The sequence below is a fragment of the Wolffia australiana genome, chromosome 6 (genome assembly GCF_029677425.1).
Source record: "Wolffia australiana isolate 7733 chromosome 6, ASM2967742v1".
In the NCBI taxonomy this organism is placed as follows: Eukaryota; Viridiplantae; Streptophyta; class Magnoliopsida; order Alismatales; family Araceae; genus Wolffia; species Wolffia australiana.
In genome coordinates this window covers 17,958,354-17,982,408 of record NC_135840.1, presented here as the reverse complement: position 1 = coordinate 17,982,408, position 24,055 = coordinate 17,958,354, and the positions used below count along the sequence as shown (strand labels likewise).

The 24,055-nt window shown below is 44.7% G+C and overlaps 1 protein-coding gene across 2 annotated transcripts in view; it reads right to left on the bottom strand.

Moving 5' to 3' along the window:
- LOC144704237 (P-loop containing nucleoside triphosphate hydrolases superfamily protein) overlaps positions 1 to 23,764 on the bottom strand; it is a 44,631-nt gene extending 20,867 nt beyond the window's left edge. Inside the window, exons 1-14 of one of the 2 annotated variants that reach the window (XM_078576578.1) lie at positions 23,515 to 23,764; positions 23,293 to 23,408; positions 23,066 to 23,192; positions 22,879 to 22,977; positions 22,728 to 22,796; positions 22,512 to 22,646; positions 22,338 to 22,415; positions 16,908 to 16,963; positions 16,629 to 16,788; positions 11,459 to 11,623; positions 9,115 to 9,199; positions 8,834 to 9,037; positions 3,432 to 3,520; positions 3,297 to 3,339 (exon numbers count right to left, since the gene is read on the bottom strand). In XM_078576578.1, coding sequence (XP_078432704.1) covers positions 3,297 to 3,339; positions 3,432 to 3,520; positions 8,834 to 9,037; positions 9,115 to 9,199; positions 11,459 to 11,623; positions 16,629 to 16,788; positions 16,908 to 16,963; positions 22,338 to 22,415; positions 22,512 to 22,646; positions 22,728 to 22,796; positions 22,879 to 22,977; positions 23,066 to 23,192; positions 23,293 to 23,408; positions 23,515 to 23,622 — 1,534 coding nt within the window. In that variant the 5' untranslated portion in view covers positions 23,623 to 23,764. The remainder of the gene's footprint in view (positions 1 to 3,296; positions 3,340 to 3,431; positions 3,521 to 8,833; positions 9,038 to 9,114; positions 9,200 to 11,458; positions 11,624 to 16,628; positions 16,789 to 16,907; positions 16,964 to 22,337; positions 22,416 to 22,511; positions 22,647 to 22,727; positions 22,797 to 22,878; positions 22,978 to 23,065; positions 23,193 to 23,292; positions 23,409 to 23,514) is intronic. The other variant, XM_078576579.1, reaches the window with a different exon arrangement.
- Between the last annotated feature and the right edge of the window lie 291 nt (positions 23,765 to 24,055).

Here is a 24,055-nt window from a genome sequence, read left to right as displayed (position 1 = left end):
AATTGTATCAAGTTCGAAGTAACTTGGGGAAAGTTTTTCATTAACCTATTTTCCCATTTGAATACATTCCATAAGGGTGCAACCGATAGAAGTCCAAATCATCAATCTGAATGACAATGTCCCTCCTATGCCTATTAGCAATTAATCTAATTCATGCTTGAACCTCCTTTAAATTTTCCATGAGATTCAATAAAGTGAAATGTCTCAAAGTAGAGAATCAAACTCTGAAGTATGGGATGGGTAACTCCCATATTGCAGGATTTCAGAGAGTCTCACCCATAAAATGCGTTGAAGACTGTGGTCATTGCATTGTGAAATAAGGTATTGAAGTATAGCTCAGCCCAAAGCTGTCATTTACTCGATTATCTTTGCTTCTCACCTGCAAAGAATCAAAATAAGTTTCAAAGCACTTGGTAATAACCTCAGTCTTTCCATCGAGCTGAGGTTGATATGATGAACTAAAACTCGCCAGCCAGTATTGGCGGGTTAAAATTGGTCTCTATCAGAGGCAATAGTTTTTGGTAACCATGCAGCATGATAATTTGTTGAGCGAACATGAGTGCCACTTATGCTATGAAAGGATGTTTGAGTCAGGTAAGTTGAATGAGGTGGAATTCCAGAAAATATGCAGTGGCATGTGCTCATAAGCTTTAAGGTATTCCCTATGCGCTCAGACGAGCTACCAAGGAATGAAAGTGGAGAATACCAATAAGATGACTCTTCCCATGTAATGTAGCAGATCATCATGAAGGTCGGAATGCTTCTTAGTTCTCCCAAAGCTTATCCAAGATTTTCATCAACCAGATATATCAGCACGCTTTGGACTTTGCTTTTTAATATTTAACTATATGGAGGAAATGGAAATGGCCAGCTGTTCTGAAAGAAATGGCATTGATGATGGGAATCAGCATTCTGGTTATGTCTCCCCTCCTTGCGTTGAGTTTAAAAAATCGGATGCCAAAAGATAACTAGCCATTTGTGAAATTTGGCATGTATTTTGTGAAATCTGCCTCAATCATAAATGGCTCACAGAAATCGGATAAAGCAAGATTGTACAGGACATCATCCACTTGAGGAGCTGGAAAGCTATTTATGATGCAATTTTGATGCATGAACAATGTATTAGTGTTAAGCATTTTCATGGTCGGTCGGCATGGTGACCTAGCCGCCAGTCAGCTCGGGAAGAAAACACAAAAAAAGAAGCTTAGTTCGTTCTTAGGGTTTCTCTGGTTTAAAACCAGAGATTTACAAATAAATGGGCTGAGTCCATATCAGAGTGCACAAGCGGATTAGTAAGTGAGTGGGCCCCTTATATATGGGGCCCACATTTACAAATAAAGACAGGAAATAAATAAGACAGAAAGGTAACGGGGTTATTCTACTGTTGACAATTAGCATGACTAAAATCTACAACCCTTGCTCTACTTGAAGCAGTTGAGTACTGAATTAACAGAACTAGGCCCTTCAACTTTTCAGTTCACAAAGAGGTTGTGCTTGAGTACACAAGCACTGGAGCACTCAATAACAAGGAGAGCGCTCAAAAGGGAGAAACAGGTATCTCTGAAGAAAAATAATTCTGATTTTCCTTCAAGGTTACGATGGGGCCTTACATAGTCCATTAAAGGGAGAGGGTTGTCCAAATTGGCAATACCCTTGAAAGGAGAACTATAAACATTGTGAAAAACAATAACAAGACAAAACAGAATATCAGAAGCCTGACAGACCTGATCAGAGATATTCTGCAGACTGTGGGACCTTTAGAATCAATCAGAAGACACTGTGTGGTTCAAGAAGATTGTGACAAGAAAAAACAGAAGATTTTCAGGTCTGAAAAGGTGCACCACAGATCCTTTGCCAACTATGGCAGAAGTAGAATCTGTAAGAGAATTTTGGGCATCTCTGTATGATTTTCAGCAGATCTTGTTAGCATCAAGAAGATTTTCCATCTTGATGGACTTCAAGAAATGGGCTTCTGGGCTACATCAATATGTGATTCTATCCTTCCAAGTAAAATCACCAGTTTTAAGTCGTGTTGCCTTAGTTTGGGACTGTCTGCACAAATTTTCACGAAAATGGAAAGTTCCCTTTCAATTCAGACTGACCCTCTAAATTCATCAAATATCCTGATACAAACCTCGATCTAGGCTCGTATCGGAGGGGAGTAGCAGGCAAGGCGAGGTAGAAGTTCCCCGGGTAGAGAGGAGAAAGGGGAAGGATCCAAGAGGAGGCCGAGAAGTGGGGTAGGGATCGGCTGAGGACGAGCCGCCTGAAGATGCAGTGAGGTGGAGACGATCACAATGAATGGGGATCGTCAAGGGAGAGAGAGAGGACCTAGATGTGGAGAGGGAAGACAAGAGACCTTACTTCATTCTTCTTGGCTACCCTCCTAAAGGGAGGACATCCCTATTTAAAGCAAATACAAAAAAGCCAAACAACTGAAATGCCCTTATGGGCTAATACAACGAGACTACCCTTAGATAGGTTGAGGATCCTTTTTTTTCTTGAAAAATAAAAAGGTGGTCACCCGAAAATATTGTTAACCACCCGACGTTTACATGCCTCGAGCCCGTAGGCTCCTTTACATAGGTATTCATCCGCTTCCCCCTCCATCTCCGACTCAGGGGAACCATGACGCAATGAATCCCTCCACCTCGTGGGGTAGCCCATCCGTCGAGGCTGTCCCACCTCGAAATATCACTTCATTTCTGTGGCACCAAATTCCCCAAAGCACTGTTAGCGCTCTGCCCCCCACTTCTCTTTGTCTGGATTCGAGTCTCTGCATGGACTCCCAGAAGGCCTCCTCGGATGTCGTGTTCACCACCGCCAGGGTTCGAGTGGCCCAAATCGTCTGAGCGAAAGGGCACCTGAAAAATAGATGATTACAGTCCTCGCTGCCTCCTGTGCACAATACACATTCCGCCAATGTGTCAGGATACATCCTCTTGAGGATCCTATCATATCCCAGGTGCTTAATGCATGGTTCAGACATCAAACACTTCTTCAGGTTAACTTGCCGCTTATCTAATCAACAAATGTAAGTGCTTGAAGCATTTGGCTTATTTCTCTTCTCCTTCTGACTATAGAAGTGAAAATAACCAAAAGGTCAACATAAACAACCGTATCATTTTTTAAATTATTGAAAATAATTATCACAACCCACTTAGAGAATGCATTATCAATTTAAACTTTTCACGTTCTCAAGTTATCTTCACAGAAATGAGTAAATATTTTTATTAATATAAGCATTCTAGCCGTAGGAAACATAAATGTAAATCAATCTTCCAAAAATTAATTACCAATTCCAACAATAACAGGGAATCCTTGGGTGGCTAGCAAAGCCTGAAACGCAAAGTGGAATAACACGCAACTTAAATACACAGTATGAAATCCCAACTCGAAGTACAGAAATTAAAATATGAAAATACACCAACCTGAACTCCTTGAACAGAGAGAAGCAAGCCCCTATCCAGACCATATGAATCACGCATCGGAGCCAATAGCATTGATCCTTGAGAAGGATCTGCAAACATTTATCTTCTTCCTTTATGACAAAAATATATCTATGAAGAAGAAATAAAAAAATTGGAGAACCAAACAATCTTTTATTTATAATATGGTATGTTGACACTTAAGCTCTTTTTTTTGTAACTAATAGTCCCATATGGGACATTCTTAACTAGCCCATTAGGGCTCCCCTACATAAACACTTGTAATCTCCTCTCATCTTTTTAATCAAGTTGGTTTTCTCTTTCTCAAACCTCTTTCTTGGTTCAACATGGTATCAGAGCCGAAACCCTAAATTTCGGACTCATCATCGCTCCGACTCACCGGCTCCTGCCGTCCTCGTGCGTCCTCTGCTCAATCGACCGGCCGACCGCGATCGACCGACCGACCGGCTCTCTCTCTCTCTCTCCGCGCGCGGACCCTCTCCTTCGCGCGGACCCTCTCTTTCTTCGTGCGGAGTAGCCTCTCTGCGCGCGGCCGTCTCCGCTCTGCGTACAGCCACCTCTCCTCGCACGGTTGCCTCTCTGCGCGCGTCCGCGGGTGACCTGCTTCATCCAGGTTCTCCTGCGCCTCGATCCGTGCTGTCCGATGTCTGAAGAACAGACCTCTGCCTCTCAGACATCTGGGATGACTCCGGTGCATTCTCCTGTGCCTCCGACAGCGGCTGCATCGACTCGTCTCACCGGTCCAGCACCATTTACTTTGCCCAAGATGCCGCCCGATGGAATTTTCACCGGCTTCAACCTCCTTCAATGGCGATAGTACGTGCAGATCACTCTAAAAGGACGACTAATGCGTCATTTAACGGAAGACGGACCACCGGTGACGGACCCAGCATACTATGATTGGCTCAACGTTGAAGGAGTCGTTCAGCGCTGGCTACTTGACAGTATCGCCCCTAATATTAAGGGGGAGTTTCTGTCTTTGGTGAGTGCTCGAGCCGTCTGGGAAGCCGCCCTCAACAGCCACTCCAAGAGGAACAACATTTCCATTTTGTACGAAGTGGTGCATCGGGCCGCTAATCTTGGTCAAGGGGATCAGACGGTATTGGAGTACAGTAACGAACTCACCTCTTTGTGGAATGAGATCGACCATTACATGCCACCGGAGGTGAATTCGGTGGAGCGGGGGTATGTGCTACAGCTTCGTGTGTTTCAATTCCTGATGGGTCTCAACCCGGAATATGAATCACTACGTGGCCAGCTTATTCATCGGGAGAAGATGCTCACCTACCAAGATGCACTCCGGAGTGTACGGATTGAGGAGTCTCGGTTTCAGCAGGCACCTTCCTCACCTCGCGCTTATGCGGCAACACCGGCCGCGGCTACTCATGCTTCATCGCCGAATTCTTCCGCCCGAGGGACTTCATCTCGCTCGGAGGAGTCTCCCAAGGGCGATCCCACACTCTTCTGCAATTATTGCAAGAAGAGGGGTCACTCAAAGGAAACCTGCTTCAAGCTCCAACAGAAGCGGACTCAACAGAGTCACCTTGCTGCCGTCGCCCCTCCTGCCAGCTCACTGAGCGTGCCGAGTCCAGGACAAGTGCCTATGCAGTATACTCTGCTTCCGGCCAATGCCTCCTCATCTCCTAGCTTCACTCTTGAGGAAATGGAGCGTCTTCGCTGTCTTCTTGATCCTCCCGTCGTGGGCTCGTATTCTTTAGCCCACGCAGGTACGTCCACCGCTCTTGCCTCTCCAACCTTGACTTAAGGAAATTTTCCTTCGTCATCTTCCACTTGGGTTCTTGATTCTGGTGCCACCGCTCATATGACTCCTAATCCTCGAGCTTTTTCAACCTATGAACCCGTTTCTAGTCATTCCAAAGTCAAAACCGCCTCTGGAGATCTTCTCACCGTCGCGGTTGTTGGTCATGTTACTCTTTCCCCTTCTATGAAACTTTCGCGCGTTCTTCATGTTCCTCGTCTTGCTCATCATCTCCTATCTCTATCCCGACTTGTTCGTGATTTAAACCATGATCTCACCTTTTCTCCAAATTCCTGTTTTTATCGTGACAAGGTGTCGGGGGAGACAATTTCACTTGCTGAGGAGCGTGAGGGCCTCTATCTTGTTCGACCTTCTTCCTCTTCTCTTGCTGTTGCTGCTGCTGCTGTTTCCCTCTCGGCGTCTCATGACCAATTGTGGCTTCTTCATCGACGCCTCGGACATCCCTCTTTTAACACCCTTTATCGTCTATTTCCTAAACTTTTCCAGGGTCATGTTGTTGACCGTTTTGTTTGTGACGCATGTCGAATTGCTAAACATCATCGCACTACATATCCTTTATCTTCATCTTGTGCATCCACGCCTTTTTCTCTTGTTCATACCGATGTTTGGGGTCCGGCCCCCCTTCACAGCACTTCTGGCGCTCGATGGCTCGTTATTTTCATTGACAACGCTACCCGTTTCACGTGGACTTACCTTTTAAAACACAAATCCCAACTTTCCACCATCATTCCCCAGTTTTACTCCCTTATCCAAACCCAATTCTCCACCCCCATCCGTCGCTTCCGCTCCGACAACGCCAGAGACTATGTCAATTCTACCCTCACCCATTTCTTCCAACAAAACGGCATTGTTCACGAAACATCTTGTCCCTACACGCCTCAGCAGAATGGTGTTGCAGAACGGAAATTTCGCTACACCTTTGATACGACCCAGAGCCTCCTGTTCCATATGCATGTTCCCAAGTATTTCTGGGGTGAAGCCGTTCTCACCGCCATCCATCTTCTCAACCGCCTTCCCCCTCGTATTGACTGTCTCCAGCGCTTCTTTCCCACCACTTCCCTCAAAACAAACCTCACTCCACGTATCTTTGGGTGCATCTGCTTTGTCCCCAACAATCAGCTCGGTCGGAACAAGCTTGACCCTCGCGCCATTCAGTGCATTTTCATTGGATATTCCGTTACCCAAAAGGGTTATCGGTGCTACCATCCGCCTTCCCGTCGCTTCTTTGTCACCAAAGATGCTACCTTTGATGAGTTTACTCCTTACTATCCCTCCTCCACGGTACCACCTTCTTTACCTCCTCAGCCGGACCCGCTCGAGTTCCTTATCCTCCCTCCTCTTTCCTCCTTAGTCACTTCTACGACAGTCCCGTCATCCTCCCCAGCCCCTTCACCTCCATCCACACCATCATCTCTGCCCTTCCCCGGCACCGCGTCGATTCCCATTGGAGAGCCATCCGAATCTCCTCCCGATTCTCATGCAACACCCGTGGATCTTTCTCCACAACCCTCTTCTCCCCAACCACCTTCTTCTGCTCCTCATCCACTTCCTCCTCTTGTCCCTCCTCCGGGTGTTCCTACGAATCTACCACGCTGCCCTCCGGAAAAACGCTATGGCCTCACCTATATCTCTCGCCGCATCCCCTCCTCTTCTCCTCCTTTGGATGTCTCATCCTCTACCTCCCAAGACACTCCACCAGAATCTTCCTTGGCCCTTGTGCCTCCTTCCCGCTCGCCTCCTTTATATCCTTTAACTAATTATGTTTCCTCCCATCGTCTCTCCAAACCATACCATGCACTGCTTACCTCCATTGACTCCATCTCCCTTCCGAAGACGGTGGGCGTTGCCTTATCCTTGCCTCATTGGCGTCGGGCTATGGAGGAGGAGCTTCAAGCTCTTGCCCTAAATGATACGTGGGATCTTGTTCCTCTCCCACCAGGCAAGCACTTGGTTGATAGCCGTTGGGTCTATGCTGAAAAGCAAAACTCCGATGGCACGATTGAGAGGCATAAGGCACACGTTGCTGCAAAAGGCTTTACGCAGAAATATGGCGTCGATTATCAGGAGACATTTGCTCCAGTGGCCAAGCTGAACACTGTCCGCATTCTCCTGACTCTTGCTGCAGACCGTGGCTGGGTATGCAGCAATATGACGTCAAGAATGCATTTCTTCATGGCGACTTGACTGAGGAAATTTATATGGCTCTTCCTCCTGGGTATGCCTCCTTGGTCCCCTCTACTCCTTCCTCGGTTGTTTGCCGCTTGAAGAAGGCCCTATATGGCTTTAAACAATCTCCTCGCGCTTGGTTTGGTCATTTCACTACGGCCATGAAGCGTCTTGGATATCGCCAGTGCAATGGGGACCACACCCTCTTCTACCATCATTCCACGTCAGGGGGAGTCACTATCCTTCTGGTCTACGTGGATGACATCATTATTACGGGTGATGCTACGGAGGCTATTACACAACTGGCGGCCTATCTATCGTCGGAATTCGCTATTCACCACCTTGGCCCGTTGAGGTATTTCCTTGGCATTGAAGTTGCACACTCTTCTGTCGGGATTTTCATTTGTCAGCGGAAGTACACGGTGGATCTTCTTCAGGAGCTTGGAAAGGAGGATTCCAGGCCCATTACTACACCTATTGACGCTAATCACTGCCTTGGCGCCGATGAGAATGAAGATCCTGCAGAGCCTGGACAGTACCGACGACTTGTGGGCAAGCTAATCTACCTCACCCACACGCGACCTGATATTGCATATTCCGTGGGGGTTCTCAGTCAGTTCATGCAGACTCCTCGCATGAGTCATCTTCACACTGCTCATCGACTTCTTTGGTTCTTAAAGGGCACAATTGGTAGTGGACTTTTGTTCCGCCGCCACAGTGGTCTTCGCCTAGAGGTATATACCGATGCGGATTTCGCAGGGTCCATTGTTGATCGTCGGTCTACCTCAGGATATTGCACCTTCTTGGGCGGCAATCTTATTATGTGGAGTAAGAAGCAGAAGGTGGTGTCTCGATCCAGTGCCGAAGCGGAGTTTCGTGCACTTGCACATGGTCTCTGTGAGGCACTTTGGATCACAAAGATCCTACGTGAGCTACATTGTCCGGTTTCTCTCTCGTCCAGCTGTACTGCGACAACAAGTCGGCCATCAGCATTGCCCATGATCCAGTCCAGCATGACCGCACGAAGCACATAGAGATTGATCGACACTTCATTAAAGAGAAACTGGAGTCGGGAAAATTCTGCCTGCCGTATGTGCCTTCAGCAGATCAGATCGCAGACATCTTCACCAAAGGGCTCCATGCCCCTAGGTTTGAGGAGCTTTGTGGCAAGCTGAGTGTGGAAAACATCCACGCCCCAACTTGAGGGGGAGTGTTGACACTTAAGCTTTTTTTTTTGTAACTAATAGTCCCATATGGGACATTCTTAACTAGCCCATTAGGGCTCCCCTATATAAACACTTGTAATCCCCTCTTATCTTTTTAATCAAGTTGGTTTTCTCTTTCTCAAACCTCTTTCTTGGTTCAACATGGTAGACTCAAACTCCCCTCCAACTCAGAAAGCAAAATTAAAGTCAAGAAAATACTGCCAAAGAATGACCTGAGGATATGAACTGCCACTTGGGAGCATTAGGCTCTGCATCAGATTTTGTAGGAGACCGTGTCCATGGTTGTTCCTGATCTTCCATCTTATGAGAAAGGCTCCTTGACAATGAGATAGGCCTTGGTCGAGGCAAGACCTTTTCTTGGATGTCAGTAGAGATAGGATTAGTAAGAGGTGGTGGCGTATTTACTCGTGGGACTCCTGGTTTATCAAATGCAGGTGGCCGGAAATTAATCATTCAAGTCAGAAATGCTTCAAAGACAATCCTAGCAACATACCTTTGCTTTCGAGAATCATTTCTAAGTACGATTTGGTGATCCAAGGGCCCATAATGCCCAAACTTGCTGCTTCCTCTCCTACAATCTGAATTCAAAGTAGCACATAGAGAAGCAAGACAAGCAGTAAGAATAGCATACCAAAGATAGAAACAGAACAGGAACTTTGGGTTAAAGTGTAGCCCGAGGACCATCTTAGACTTGAGAAGAGCATTAATTAGAGAAAAAAGGCGATACATTTCATTAGGTTTGACAAATATAAATATTATGATTTTTCAACGTTAATTTTTAGAAAGAAAATCATGTCCTTAAGAATTATGATATGATATCAAGGCGGGCATACAACAAATGCCAGCCTGATAAGGACACCAACCCTGTATAAGGCACTGGCTACAAACAGAAAAAGCATGACGAATCTGCCTAGTCTTTTTACTTCCCTCTCTTCATACTCTCTTCATACTTCCCTCTCCTTTGATCCTGACTCTCTCCCTTGCTTTATACAGATGATCTTCCCTGGTCCATAAGTAACTGATACCATCCTATACCCCCAAGGGTATGTTCAACACTATCCAGCAAGTCTTTTTTTATGGTTAGGGTGTTCCTTTCTCTTTAAATAAGTATAGCCCTCCCTTCATGTGGAAAGTCAAGAATCAAGGTAAGATCAGCCAATTAGCACACTGTCTCTATCCTCAATGTCTCAGTCCAGTCACCACGACCATCTAGCGATTCCCTTCCCTCGCAATTGCCTTGCCGGATCTTCAACTGGCTCAGCACCAATCAAATCCCCAACTCCCCCATCGGTTCTCTTCTAGTCTTCGAGGATCCCTGTCCTGCAATTATCAACCCTTCACAGTGCCTGAAGGCTGCTCATTCCTGGTCAATCCCTGCCTCCTTTGTTCAATTTCTCCTCTAATCAGTCCCATTTTAGTCTCCAACCTCAGGAACATCTACTCATTCCTTGTATCCCTCTTCCCTGATATGAACTTACATCAAGGTATGTATCAGTGATGACCCTCCCTCCGTTCCCCTCAGAAAGTTCTGCCCACCACTCTCTCCCCACTCGTTCTTACTTTGATCAGGATGTCCCTCTCCCATGGGTTGTCAAGACAATTTGCATCATTCTTCAGAAGTTCTTTTAGTAAACTTTGCTACATATAATCACTGTGCATGATTTGTTCCATGGAACATATCAAATTCCTCAAAAATTTGGCTCAGTCAAAATTTTGCCAAAGCTTATCTTGTCAACTTTCCACAGCTGCAGAGTACTTAAATTAATAGATATATTCCATCGGTCTTTTTGTACAAAATCCTTTGTCCACCCACAACAAGACATCATCATGAAAAAGTTGCCCATTTGGTCCTCATCCTTAAGATTTCAGTAATTAATTTCTGAGTATCTTTGGTTCTAAGTTAAGCTATAATATACTGATAGTTATACACAATCCATAGTGAAGATACTGCTCCTTGCTAGAGTCTGGGTTTCTCTCAAGTCATTCCCACATTTATCTGCTCACCTAAGTCATAACAAGAGAATTCAGCTTTTGAAAGATAAAAATCAGAGACAGATCTCTAGAATTATAAGCATGGTTTTTGGAAGAACATTCTTTTCGTTAATTTTACAGAAATACTAATAGATTTTATTCACAAAAGTATCAAAGAAAGAAGAAAAGAGGATCTGGTCATCGCAAGGTTGACCAGGCGAGTTAACCATACAGTACCAATACTGCTACCCTATAAATAAAGACCTCCAGACAGGTATGGCAACTTTTGTCATTTTCTTGAAGTCGCCCGATCTTGGAGAGGACGGGGGAAGGCCAGAGCGAGAAGGGGATTCGATCTTCCGTTCGCCTGGAGGGAGGAGCTCGTCCAGAGAGGAGGAGACGCCCGTGTTCAAGAAGGATCTCATCCAGAGAGGAGGAGACGTCTCAATCTACATCAACTGTCCAAGTGCGCCGATCACCACGATTTCCAACTTTTGGAACTTCTGCAACATTGTTGGCATTTCTTGAGAGGAATTCTATTCTTGGTTCTATCAAATACACAGCTTCGTTTTATAGTTATCGACTTTTTCATAAAGCCATCAAGAAAAAATCCTAAATCCTAGATCGAGTCTCCTAGAATTCTCAATCAGGTGATGTGCCCAAATGCAAATGAAAATGGAGGACAAAAGAACTGGAAGATGGGAATTTCCATGAACTAATTAACGAGTACTTTTTGAAGGAATAATTAAGTAAGCAAAGAAAATTTATAAAAGAGAAGCCAGCAACAAAAGATTATGAGCTGGGGAATAATGCACGTTCAAATTCTAATCAGAATACAAGAAAAGTAATGAAGAAGCTACCAATACCTTTCTGCTGGTGCCCTTCAACACAAGGAATGTGTCATCAAGAACATCAACATTTTCAAGCACCAGTAATAGTCTACCACAGTAGACAGTTGTCGCTGCTCTCTTGAAACTAACAACAACATTATAGCCCAAAGCAAGCAATCCACCCAAGGTTGTCCGGCCAACCTGTAAACAAAGATTTTTTTTCCCAAAGAAAATTGAATGGTTATGGGTGGAGGGGCAAAACCCTTTTGTCTCTCCATTTTCTACAGCCAGTACTTAATTAAAATTTCAGTATAAATGAATCAACCAACGCATATCTAAAATGTATTAACAGCAAAATCAAGTCAATGATCCCTATACATAAAAGATGTAAAAGCATCAATTTCAATTAACAAGCCAACTTAACTATTTATGTCATGTGAAAGCACACAAATAACTTGTGTACAAAAGGAAGATGATCTAAAGTCAATGGAAACAAAGAATCTGCGCCAAATTTTGCTAAAAGAAAAAATAGAAACAGATGAGCGACATGGGAAACTTAATTCGAAAAATGAGAAAAGGTAGCTGCCTGCAAGATTGAGTACCATTTCTTTTAACTTCTTTTTGGGATAAGAGGAAAACAATTGACAAAAAAAAACTAGAAACACATTGTGGGTAAAGCACTGAAAAAAGAGCACGGGTAAAGCATCATCAAAGATCAAATCACTAGATAAATAATAACTATTTCTCTAAGATTAGGTTGAGTTCAAACATCAATGCAGTGTGAAAATAAAATATGTAGAAATAAATTTTCAAAGAGACATCCAATGTAAAAGGCAATCTAATGATGTAGAAGGAACAATAGGCTGCACGTTCCAAGTTTTGCATTTATATTAAAAGCACTCTTCTTTGCAGCAAAGTGAGGGAAGCATAAAAGAGATGATCATGGAAACTTTTAACCTGAGAAGGTTTTTTTTTTTTGAAAACATATGAGGCGGTCAGCCGAACAAATCGGTAACCACCTGACAAGTACATGGTTCAAGCCCTAGGACTCTAATACATGTATACATTTTCCTCTTCCCTCTTCATCCCCGTCACGAGGAAAACAATGATGTTATGAGACCTTCTATCTCAAGGGCGAGCCTGTCTGTGGAGGCCTTCCCCCCTCAGAAGATCACCTCATTTCTGTGTAGCCAGATTCCCCAGAGCACTGTCAGTGCTCGGCCCCCCACTTCTCTATGTCTGGGACTGGTCCTCTACACGGACTCCCAAAAGGCCTCTTCTGATGATGTGTTCACCGCCAACTGTGCTTGGGTGGCCCAAACTGTGAGTGCGAAAGGGCATCCAAAAAATAAATGATTACAGTCTTCGTCATCTCTCGTGCACAACGCACATACCGTCGGGGCATCTGGATACATCATCTTGAGAAAGACACGGGTCATCAATCTATTCCGGAGCAAGATCCACCCAAAAATCTTGGCATTAAGCAGAACATTAAGATGCCAGATGGCTCGACATGCTTGGATCATATTTTTGTCTTCCTCGTTGCCCTGTCGGATCCGTGCATAGGCTTTCCCCAACGAGAAAGGAGCTCTTGTCCAATCCCAACCATCTAATTCCCCTGGGTTAGGGCGGATCTGTTTTAGAGCTTGTTGCAAGCCCAAGAAACCTGAGAAGGTATTATTAGTATGAGGTTAATCAATTGTATCATTTCATTGGGAAAGAATGAGATAGAATTCCAATGGGGACTATCAACAACAATGAAACCCTCAAAATGATTCTTCACGATTTAACAAATGAAATGTGGCAAGAAGTCTCACATGGACGACAGAGAGAGAGATAAGGAAAGAGAGATTGAGAGGGAGGGACAAGAAGATCATTGTCTCTCAGAAGACAGGGTAGCTGCTATCCTTTCAGGAAAGACCATCAGCAAGAACAAGGAGGCAAGGTTATTGCAAGAGAGAGAGAACAGTTAAGGGGAATCAGCACTCATAAGTCAAAGGTTCCATTCCTGTGGATGCCCCTCCTCTAACTATAGGGGCTCCCTTAGAGGACTTGGGCTGGACCTCCTTATAAGGCCACTGTCTCTCATAGATCCGGCCTGGTATCATGTCAATACTCCCGCCTCTTTTGACCATCATGTCCTCAAGTTGAAAGTTTGGAAACTATTGCCACATGATGGAGGAAAGTTCCGACGTAGCTTGGCACTTGGGCACATTCTAAGCCTATGGGGAATGGGCAAAATGCTGCGATTGCCTTTGGTACAACAACCCATTCATTTTCTTCCAAAACGGATGCCGGGAGCTGTTGGGGGATGATCTGTTGTGCATATCGCATGCCAACTTCTGACATGGAACGCCAGTCAGATAGGTACCTGATGGGAAAAGTTCCATGCGATATGATACCAACAGCACCGGGTTAGCAATTGAATAACGGAGGGCCATCAGCTTCAGATAAACCTTTTTGCTTTCTTGAAAGTCGACATCACGCAATTTCTTGTATGCTTGGGATTTCATATGGGCCTTAGCATGAGTAAGGTGTGCCTTCAAGATCTCCAGCGTAAGATCATGTTCTGTCCATATTTTGTCTGGCCAATCAATGGGCCCTGTAGCAGGCGATGGTTGGGGAATCTCATGCGTACACAGCCTTAAAGGGTGAGATCTTCAGACTGGGGCAATAGGAAGTATTGTACTCAATCGTGCCAAAGAAGGAAAGCACTTCTCTTTTGCAGATGGTCCACAGAGAAAGACTGGAAATATGTCTCCAAAACTTGGTTGCCTACCTCAGTGTGTCCACCTGTCTCTTGTCTCAAGGTAGTATGCTGAGCTCCTTTTGAGGGCAGTCCCTTGGAGGGCATGGAATTTGGTCCAGAAGGGGCTCATGAAGGCAATCCCTTGGAGGATCTTGGCACATATATGCTTTCTTAATCCAACACGAAGTGGAGGAGCACTATCCTTGATGAATTTCTCAAGAATTCCCTTCGGCAGGAACAGGTGGCACACACTGATGAAGTGACTGTATTTGCCAAAGTAGTTCACCACAACCATGATGCAATTCCACATGCCTGTTGTTGGTGGGACTTCGACAAAATCCATGGAGATGTCCTTTCAAATTGACGCCCCGCTGACTGGGGCCATTTTCTTGTCCCAATTTAATCCCCAACCGTAGTTGTGTCGCATAATTTGGATGACTAGGTCCTCACTAGGGTGTATGAACCTTGTCACCCATTTTGTTAGTAACACTGTATTCATGCTCTGTAAATGCAAGACACCCAGTCATCCTTGTTTGGTAGGCCTGCAGACAGTATCCCACACTACCAGTGCCAACCCTCAACTCTGATCAGTCCCGATGCCTTTCCAAAAAAATCATCTCATCACGCCTTCAAGTCTCTGACCAATTCCTAATGGCAGCTTGAGCACTAAGGAGTGAAAGATGAGAATTGCTGACAATACTGACCTCAGTAGCACCAGTTGACCGCCTCTGGAGAACACCTCGGCTTCCCTTCTTTCCAACTGCCTCTCAGCCTGCTCTACCACCGATTGCCAGTCCACCTTAGTCAACCTCCCTCTGGTCAGCGGCAGGCCCAAGTATCTCTTAGCTAGTTTTCCAGTCAGGGTACCAAACGCCTTTGCGCATCGCATTTTCTACTCATAAGAAGGACCACTGCTCACAAATGCTGACTTGACCCAGTTGATTTGTAAGTCTGAGAACTCTGTGAAGAAGTTGAGTTACGTGGATAGCCTTCTATAAAAAAGGTGGTGTCGGCTGTGTATTGCAATAACGGAATACCCTCTGAGTATCTTGGTGTCTGATAGCCCCTCAAGAGACCATGTGAGCATGCCAAGTTGGTGCATACGGCGAGTGCATCTACCAGTAGGACAAATGGTAGGGGTGCAAGCAGGCATCCTTTCCTCATCCCCTTTGCGGTCGTATACGCCCATCTTTCGGCTTTTCGTTCACCAACGCTGAGAAGGAATGCGTCGTAATGCATCTCTCCACCCACATGACCCATTCTTTCGGAAAGCCCCTCCTTTTAATTGATGCCAAAAGGAAGCCAAAATCTAGAGTGCCGTACGCCGTAGCGAAGTCAACCTACCACATGAAACCCTTGGTCACTTGTTTTTTCCATGCAGCTTAGATCTCTCCTGCCTCAATGACACTATCGGCCAACAACCGAACTGTGATAAATGTTGATTGGGAGAGTCCTATGAGCTCCCCAATCACCTCCCTCAACATGTTCGCTAAGACCTTTGCAATGATTTAGTAAATAGAGTTGGGCAATGAAATTGGTCTGAAATCCTTGATTCTTTCAGCCCCTTGCTGCTTTGGTAGGAGAAACAGGCATACCTTTTTTATTCTCTCCATTCTGCCCATCCCTTGGTGGAACTCTTTAATCTTGGTCACCACATTTGGTCGCACCAACTCCCAAAGCTCTTTGTAAAAGAACACCGGCAGACCGTCTGGGCCTAGCGTCCTTTCACCATTGAGGTTTTCAATTGCCTCCTTGACCTATTCCTCCCAGAAAGGACAAATCAGCTCATCTTTGTGTGTTGGGTCCAAAGTCCGTGCTCCCTTGCCGCACCACATCCACCGGTTGAGTCTTCCTTTCTCATAAAAACGGAAGTGATCTGTGACTACACGACCCACTTACTGTGATCCAACATGCTCTTGGCTTCCCACCGTCAATTTCCAAATATTATTCATCCTCCGTCTCCCATTAGTTGCTAGGTGGAAAAATCTCGTAATCGTGTCTCCTACCTGTAGCCACAGTTGTCTGGACCTGTCTCAATTCGACTAATTGTATGACAGTAGAAAATTTATGTGAGGGGAATAAAAAGCTAGAGTTAATTTTCCCCAGGAGATGTTGCTAGTTTAAGTAATGAAGAAATCAAGAAGTGACAGTGAGACATTGGCTCCTAAGGAATCAGAAAGAGGCTCAACCCTGATAATTATTTTAGGGTTCATTATATTATATTTATAGTGAGGAAAGAGAATCTGAAATGGGTGCATGTTAATGGACTAAGAGAAATAGAGAAAGAAGTCCCTTCAACAAATAAGTTTCATGAAGAAGCAAGCCGAAGAAAATCCAAACATGAATGAACAAAAGCGCATACTAATTTCAAATGCAACATTAAAGGGCACAGAATGACAAAACAGATGAAGAGACACACGATGAACAAAAGCTTCATTCAACTACAGAAAAGCTAACCTCAAATTCAGCTTTTGGTCTAATGATAAAATTCTTGTCCACAATTCTTTGATCGCCCAATGATAGATAATATTTGATGCCACTCTGTCTAACCTTTATCCAATCATTGATAACTGCTTCCTCGAGAGCAAAAGGCGGTCTAAGGTACATCTCAATAAAACTGGCATGCGAATAAAAGAGTCAAATTATCAGGAGATACTCATAAATAAGGTGTATGCACTAAAAATTTCAGATGTTTAGGTACCAATAGTCACAACATTAAAGGATAAGGAGACTTACTTCTCTGTCCTGACATCATTCCCAAACGAGGAGAAAATAGGATGCCCCGCTGGAGACTGCTCAAAGGCAAAGAGCTAAAGCATTAAATATTTCTCACACTCACCCAAAAAAATTTTTTTTTAAGAACTAGAGTGAAGATCACCTGTAATCAATGATCAACCCTAAATTAATAATATATCTTCATGCCTATTGAGACAGATACTCATGGAGAAACTGAGTAGCATCAGGAAAAGGGAGAAGATAAGATTATTTGTCGAGAAATAGGAGCCATCTAGACTTCACATCTATGATTCGTATCCAATTTTCTAGCCTATATAGAAAAGATGATGGCTGTGGCAAGTGATGGAGAACGTCAGTTCAGACACTAATCTTTTTTCAAATATTGTCCATGCCTAGGTTGAACACCAGCTTCTGGAATGTCGCCCTTGGCTTACCATTAATAACGATGGCTGTTATATGATCTGAGGAACACACATAGATGGATTAGTCATTCCAGCTTCAATTTTCTCTTTGATGAAATTTCAATCAGTATCAGTTTCTTTTGTCCTATAATGTTGAATTAACTCATCAATATCAGTTAGTACTAGAGACCAACTGGTCACTTTTAACATTGGGAGCCATAGGAATAGATGCTGGTTTACCAGTGAGCCTCCCTTGCTCAGTTAGTACTTAGTATACTTACCATGAGATATAAATATATCATATGTTGAATGCACTGCCTCACACCCTGTTAAAATTATTATGGTTGAGCTTTCCAACTGGAGCAAAATTCTCAAAATGAGCTGCATCTTATGATTGAGTAAGGCCTATTGTCATCATAGTTGCTTCTTCATAGTCTGACGTACGTTGTACTTAGGAGTGCATACCAGTTGCATCCAACCACATTCTTCAATTCAGGTATTTAAATTCAGGTGAATTTACATTGATGTTTAGACCAGACTCGAACAAGTAGTTCAGTGGTGAAATGATACGATAAGACCTGTGATGGCACCCTCTTGGTTAAGTGAATGACTCTCAATACTACTTTCCCAAGAACTGTTTAGGGACTTTGTTCTGGAGCAATATAGCATAAGATATTCCAATAATAATAGCCAATACTCTTCTCAGTCGCAAGCATGCACAAAGGGCTTGCTGAAACTATCTGAACAATCAAATGGAATTCCCCTGCTTCAATACGCTGATGACACCACCTTCTTCATCGATGGCTCAGTGAGGGAAGCAAGGAACTTATCCATCATAATTGATCTGTTTGCAGATTTCTCGAAACTCCAAATAAACAGGAGCAAATCAGCTTTTATGAGTAAAGGGCTCTCGCCAGAAGAAGAAGCACAGTGTGCGGAGATTCTGAGAACACCAATTGGGCGGCTTCCAATAAAATATCTGGGCCTACCACTAACGACGGGGAGGATGACGAAAGCTGATTGGCAACCGGTCATTGAGAAGGTGGAATGACGACTAGAGGGATGGCAAGCAAAGGTGTTATCTAGAGGGGGACGATTGGTGCTACTGAGGTCAGTTTTATCAACCATTCCGATTTTCTATCTCTCCGTATTCAAGATGCCCACCAGAGTCGGGAAGAGAATAGAAGGCATGATGAGGCGTTTTCTATGGAGAGGATCTGGGCCGGAACAAAGAGGGGGCCCGGTGATGGTGGCATTGGATAAGATATGCCGCCCAATTAAGATAGGAGGTCTGGGGGTCCTACACATGCAGAGCATGAACACGGCATTACTAACCGAATGGGTGGAGAGAATTATGAATCCACAGGAGGATTTGGTCATCAATTTCTTGCGTGACATCTATGGTAAGGGACTGAATTGGGACAAAAAGGCAGATATGTATCACGGAGCATCGCCATTATGGCAAGGGCTGAGACAGGTCTTTCCTATGGTGCCAGGTTTTTTCTCGGCCAAGTTAGGCGACGGGAAGACATTCCAAATTTGGAGAGATGCATGGTTGCCACGAGGCATCCTTGGTGAGATATTCCCCCGACTGTATGCACTTGACCAGGATCAAAATGCCCACATGCGTGACTGCTGGGAGGGCGCGTGGAGCCCGATCATACGAGGTGCCTTATCCGACCAGCGTGTGTCAGATTCCGTTGATATGCAACAATCTCTATTTCAGCTACGACCAGAAGATGGAGAACAAGATAGTGGGACATGGACAAAGGGCCCCTTCTCGGTCCAAAAAGCTTATACGATGATCCAAGAGGGACAAGAGGAAGACATGGCACTAGTCAGCGCATGTAGGGTCATATGGTGCCAAAAAGTCCCATTGAAGGTGCGGTTTTTTGGGTGGCTGCTAGCAAGGAAAAGATTAATGACAAGAGTCTTTCGAAAAAGTTATACCCAGATACTTCGCCGCAATGCGTGCTGTGTTTGAATGGGGAAGAAGATTGCAACCATCTTTTCTTATAATGTTCCTTTGCTCGCACAGTTTGGGCCAGCCAATTACTCTCAAGGATGAAGGTGACATCTGAACAGGCCTTTTGGGATTCGGCACAGAATTACGTGGGAAGAAGAAACAAGGAAGGGGGCCCAGCACTAGCGGTGTTGCGGGCCATCTGGCTACATAGACACGAGTTGTTGTTCCAAGGTATAAGGGCTTCTACCGATGGAGCTATACATGAAGTAGAAGGACTTAAGGCAGCATGGTCCTTAAGGAAGTGAAGGGAGGTTTTGATGGTGACTGATAAGCATGTAAAGGGCCTGTGAGGTCCTGACGGGAGGTTCAACGATTCGTCGGGGGTTCACCCCTTGTTATAGTTCAAAAAAAAAATACTCTTCTCAGTCAATTCATTAAGTTAGGGGGTGTTTACACACAAGGACTCATGTATAATCCCATCTGACAGGAATAGCAACAAACAGTAACATCGAAACAGTCCAATAATTTCCGGAACTTAATCACCTGATTAATGTTTCAAACTGATTTTTAGTCTCCTTTTTTTTTTGAAACACTAAAAGGGATGATCACGTGACAAGTCAGTGACCCTCCCAGTAGAGCCTTACAGGTCAATCTCAGATTATCCACACATGTTCAAACCCTACTCTCTCCATCCACGACCCGAGGAAACCAGGCCGCCTTAATTCCCTCCAACTCATGGATAGCCCCATCGGTAGAAGCCGTCCTTCCCCTGAACACCATATGGCCCAAAGTGCCACCAGTACCTGCCCATTTTCTTTCTTTCTTCGACACCTGCAACTCTAGATTGAGCCCCAAAAAGCCTCTTACGAATTCACATTCACCATTGATATTTCTTGGCTGTCCCAAATTGCGCAACCAAAAGGGCACTCGAAAAATAGGAGTTGACAGTCTTCTTCCCCTCTTAAGCATAGCACACATGCCGGGGATGGTCGCCAACCTTTCGAGGGCTGATGTCAGATCAACGGCAGCGGGACCTCCTAGAGCTGCGGCTTACATTGGGGCAGCTTACGCCCAATGAGGACGAGGCCGACCGAGTCGTATGGCAGGGAGCCGCTTTTTCCGCAAAAGCGGCATACACACGACTATGTCAATCCCAGTCCCCGGCTGCCCCAGATCTACCAGGGGGGTGCCGTCTAGTCTGGAAGCGGAAGATCCCCCTGACAGTGAAGATATTTGGCTGGCTGCTGCAGAGATGTCGCCTCACTACGCGCTCTGTACGGCAGCGCTGGCTCCCGGGGGAATCAGCCGAGTGTGGCCTGTGCATGGGTGAAATTGAGGATTGTGACCATCTCTTTTTCCGCTGCCCCCTGGCACGGGAGGTGTGGACTACGGAAGACGTCCCTGGTGTGGTCACCCGAACAGTTGAGTCCTTCTGGACATCGCTCCGGGGAGGACCATACCGGAGTGAAGCTGCATGGCAAAAACTTTTTGCCACCCTATGGGCTTTGTGGCTTCACCGAAATGAGGTCATCTTTCGGAGTCGCCCACCGGCAGCTCTGGCGGTCTTACAAGATGCCAGGGCTATTGCTTTGGTGTGGCATCGCGGCATGTAGCCATGTTTTGATTTCTTGTTTTTGCCGTACACTATAATGATTTACATCGCAATGGCAACGGGGGCACCGATTTACGGGTGACTCCCTTTTCTCTTCAAATATATATATATATATATATCTGAATATAGCCTTTTGCAAAAGGCCAGGGTCATTAGTCTTCTCCGTAATAGAAGCCAAGCAAAAATCCGTGACTTCATCGGTACTTTCCGCCACCATATGAACCTACACGCCCGGATGATTGTCGGGTCCTCATCTTGCCCCTCTCCAATTCTCACGTATGCCTTTTGAACTGAAAAAAGGCTGTTTACCCATGTCCAGCCATCTTATTCACTGCACCTTGGGCTTAACAGTACAAGGGATTGTTGCATGTCTAAGAATTCTGCAACCCTTTGGTCCGACAGGGCACCAACTAACATCGGGTTCCACACTCCATCCCAACAGTCTCGAACCTTGATGTTAGGGTTCTGTGTGAGCACATATAAGCAAGGAATGCTTCACACAATGTGCCTTGTGGAGACCATGCATCAAAACAATATTGAAATATTGAGCCATCGCCAAACTTGGCGGAGAAGAATTTCCATACCTGGGGAAAGATCTGTCCAAGTCCTTGCCAAAAAGGTGACTCCCCATGGAATGGAGTTGCTTTTCTCTCCTAATTCAACCCCCTGCCATAGCTGTCCTGCAGAGTTTGAGTGGCGAGGCCGTCCCCGGGATTCATAATCCTTTCCACCCATTTCGTTAGTAGTGTTGTGTTCATACTTTGTATGTGTAAGATCCTCGCCTCCTTATTCGGTAAAAGATTCCAGAAAAGAGGAATATTTCTGAATCTTTCACATCTGAGTGCTTAGAAGCCAAGAAATAAATGTTGTTTACTCTTTGCACTCACAAATCCTGGGTGAGACTCATTAAGTAGTTCGTCATTAAAGTTGGTGTAACAGAATTCTCTCAATCAAAGTCAGTTGTCGAATTTCAACATCTTAGGAATGTCCAGAAAAGCAATATGCAGGAGTCCTTCAACCTCAAATGGATGAAGCAATTGACCATAGGTTAAAGCCAGAGTGGGTCTCCACCAATCAAGACTCTCCCATACTTGGTTGGCACATTTAGACGAAGATCTGTTGGGGGTTTCCAGAACAACCCTTGGCTTTGATACCATTTCAGACTTCTCAGTCTTCCAGAGTTGCCACTGTTGCCACCGGAAGTTAGGGTTTCAAAGAAAAAAGGGAAAGATAATTGACTCATCATCCTGCCTGCTTAAATATAGGTTACACAAAACTGGGGTCAGCCCATTTCTAATCCTTAAGTGGGTCTGATTACTTAATGGATCTAATTAAGGGTACATTTACAAATATAAAAATAAATAAATAAAGCGTAACAGAGTGAGAGAGGGACATAGACAAAACATAGGCTCCCTGTCTAATAATGAGAAACAAGCAGAGTTAACGATTACAATATGAACCTCGCTTTTGCACTTGAGCTTGTAGTAAGCTTCCCGAAACGATGAGACAAAACTATTGTTGATCCGAATCTGGCGAAATACCCAGAAATTAAATTTAATATACCATTAATAAATGAATTAAGAGAAAAGAAAACAATCTAAAAAGTAGAGGACAAGAATAGTGACCTGAGCATGATGAAGGTCAGGTTCAATGTGCTTTCTGAACAAAGGAAAGATGCTGTCAATGAGAAAATCAAGGGAGCAAGAGTCACCGATGTCATGTTGTACTTTAGAGAGGAGACTAAAGTGCACACCCCCGACCTGAAATAACAACACTATCCACATGAATTTAACTTTCTGTGCAATTCATTAAGTAAGATGCCCCCGTCAAGAATGACTGACCACTGCTACCCTTATATCGAGTAAAGATCTAAGTACGGAGTGGAGGGCGTACGCACCATCAACAATAACCTGGGGAACATTTTAATAGAATAATCATTTGATTAAACAAGGTAAAATCAAGGAGTTGGGATTAATTTTCTAAAAAACCCACCACTCTACAAGGCGATATCTTCACCGAATGTGAATCTATCCTCCTCTTCTCCCCGAAATCAAAGACAGGAGTAAGCGTGTCCCTACCATTCACCAATTCCTACTCTTGCAACAAGAGAAATGTATGAGATAAGTGAGTGACTGTGAAAAAAAATGATGTAAATTACTTCTGAAATTGAATCTATAACCTGAAGGTTCTTGGCTAAAGCCTCAAAATCTACGGAATCCAAGTCATTCCCGTCGTCAACACCAGTGCGGTAGTTGTCCATGGAAATGATGACACAGCCGAGGACAGAAGCGACCTTCTCAGCCAAACTTCCAACCAAAATTGGATCAAATTTAAACCAAAATTCGAACAAAACTCCACCCAAATCGAGCAAACATTTTACAATGAAGCAGTAATATGGTCATAAACCTGGTTTTTCCAGAGCCACTGGGTCCTCCTATCCCGACAGTGACCACGCGCCCCTTCTTCTTCTCTCTGAGCTCCTGAATGGCTTTCACCAGAAGATAATATCCATGATCGAATGACTGCGCGATCCAATTCCGATTACGACACAAGCAAACACCGGATCATTCAAAAAACCTCAAAAAAATTTCAAAAAATCAATAATCAAGCGCCAGATCAGAAACCTACGACGTGGAGAGAGAGCGACTGAAGAATCGATGACGAGGAAGAAACTGACGATGCCGCTGCCGATGCAGTTGAAGGTGTGATCCTCCGATGCAGCGAGTCTTCCTCCATTGATCGTCTCCTTGATCTGACGATCGCCCCGCGACTGGCGAGCTTGCTTTCATGAGAATCTAGAGAGAGAAAGAGAGCGACAGAGAGAGACAGAGAGAGAGAAAGAGAGAGAAGAGAAGTCACGCCAGGTACAAGAACAGGAGTACCGGTCAGAAATAGAAATAGACTGAACATGAAATGAAGTTTAAGAGGTTATTAAATACAGAGCTTGATAGTGATTGATCACTGTAGGGAACGGCACGTCCGGGACGTGGCGGGACGGATGACAACCCATGACAAACGGTGACGTGACGAAATGTTCATCATGTCACCGTCACATCATGCGTCCGATTATTTTCAAAAAACTTCATCACGTACGCGTCACGCGTCCATGCATCCTCATTCCGTCACGTCACCATCACGGTGACACCGTCACAGTCACCGCTGACAGATA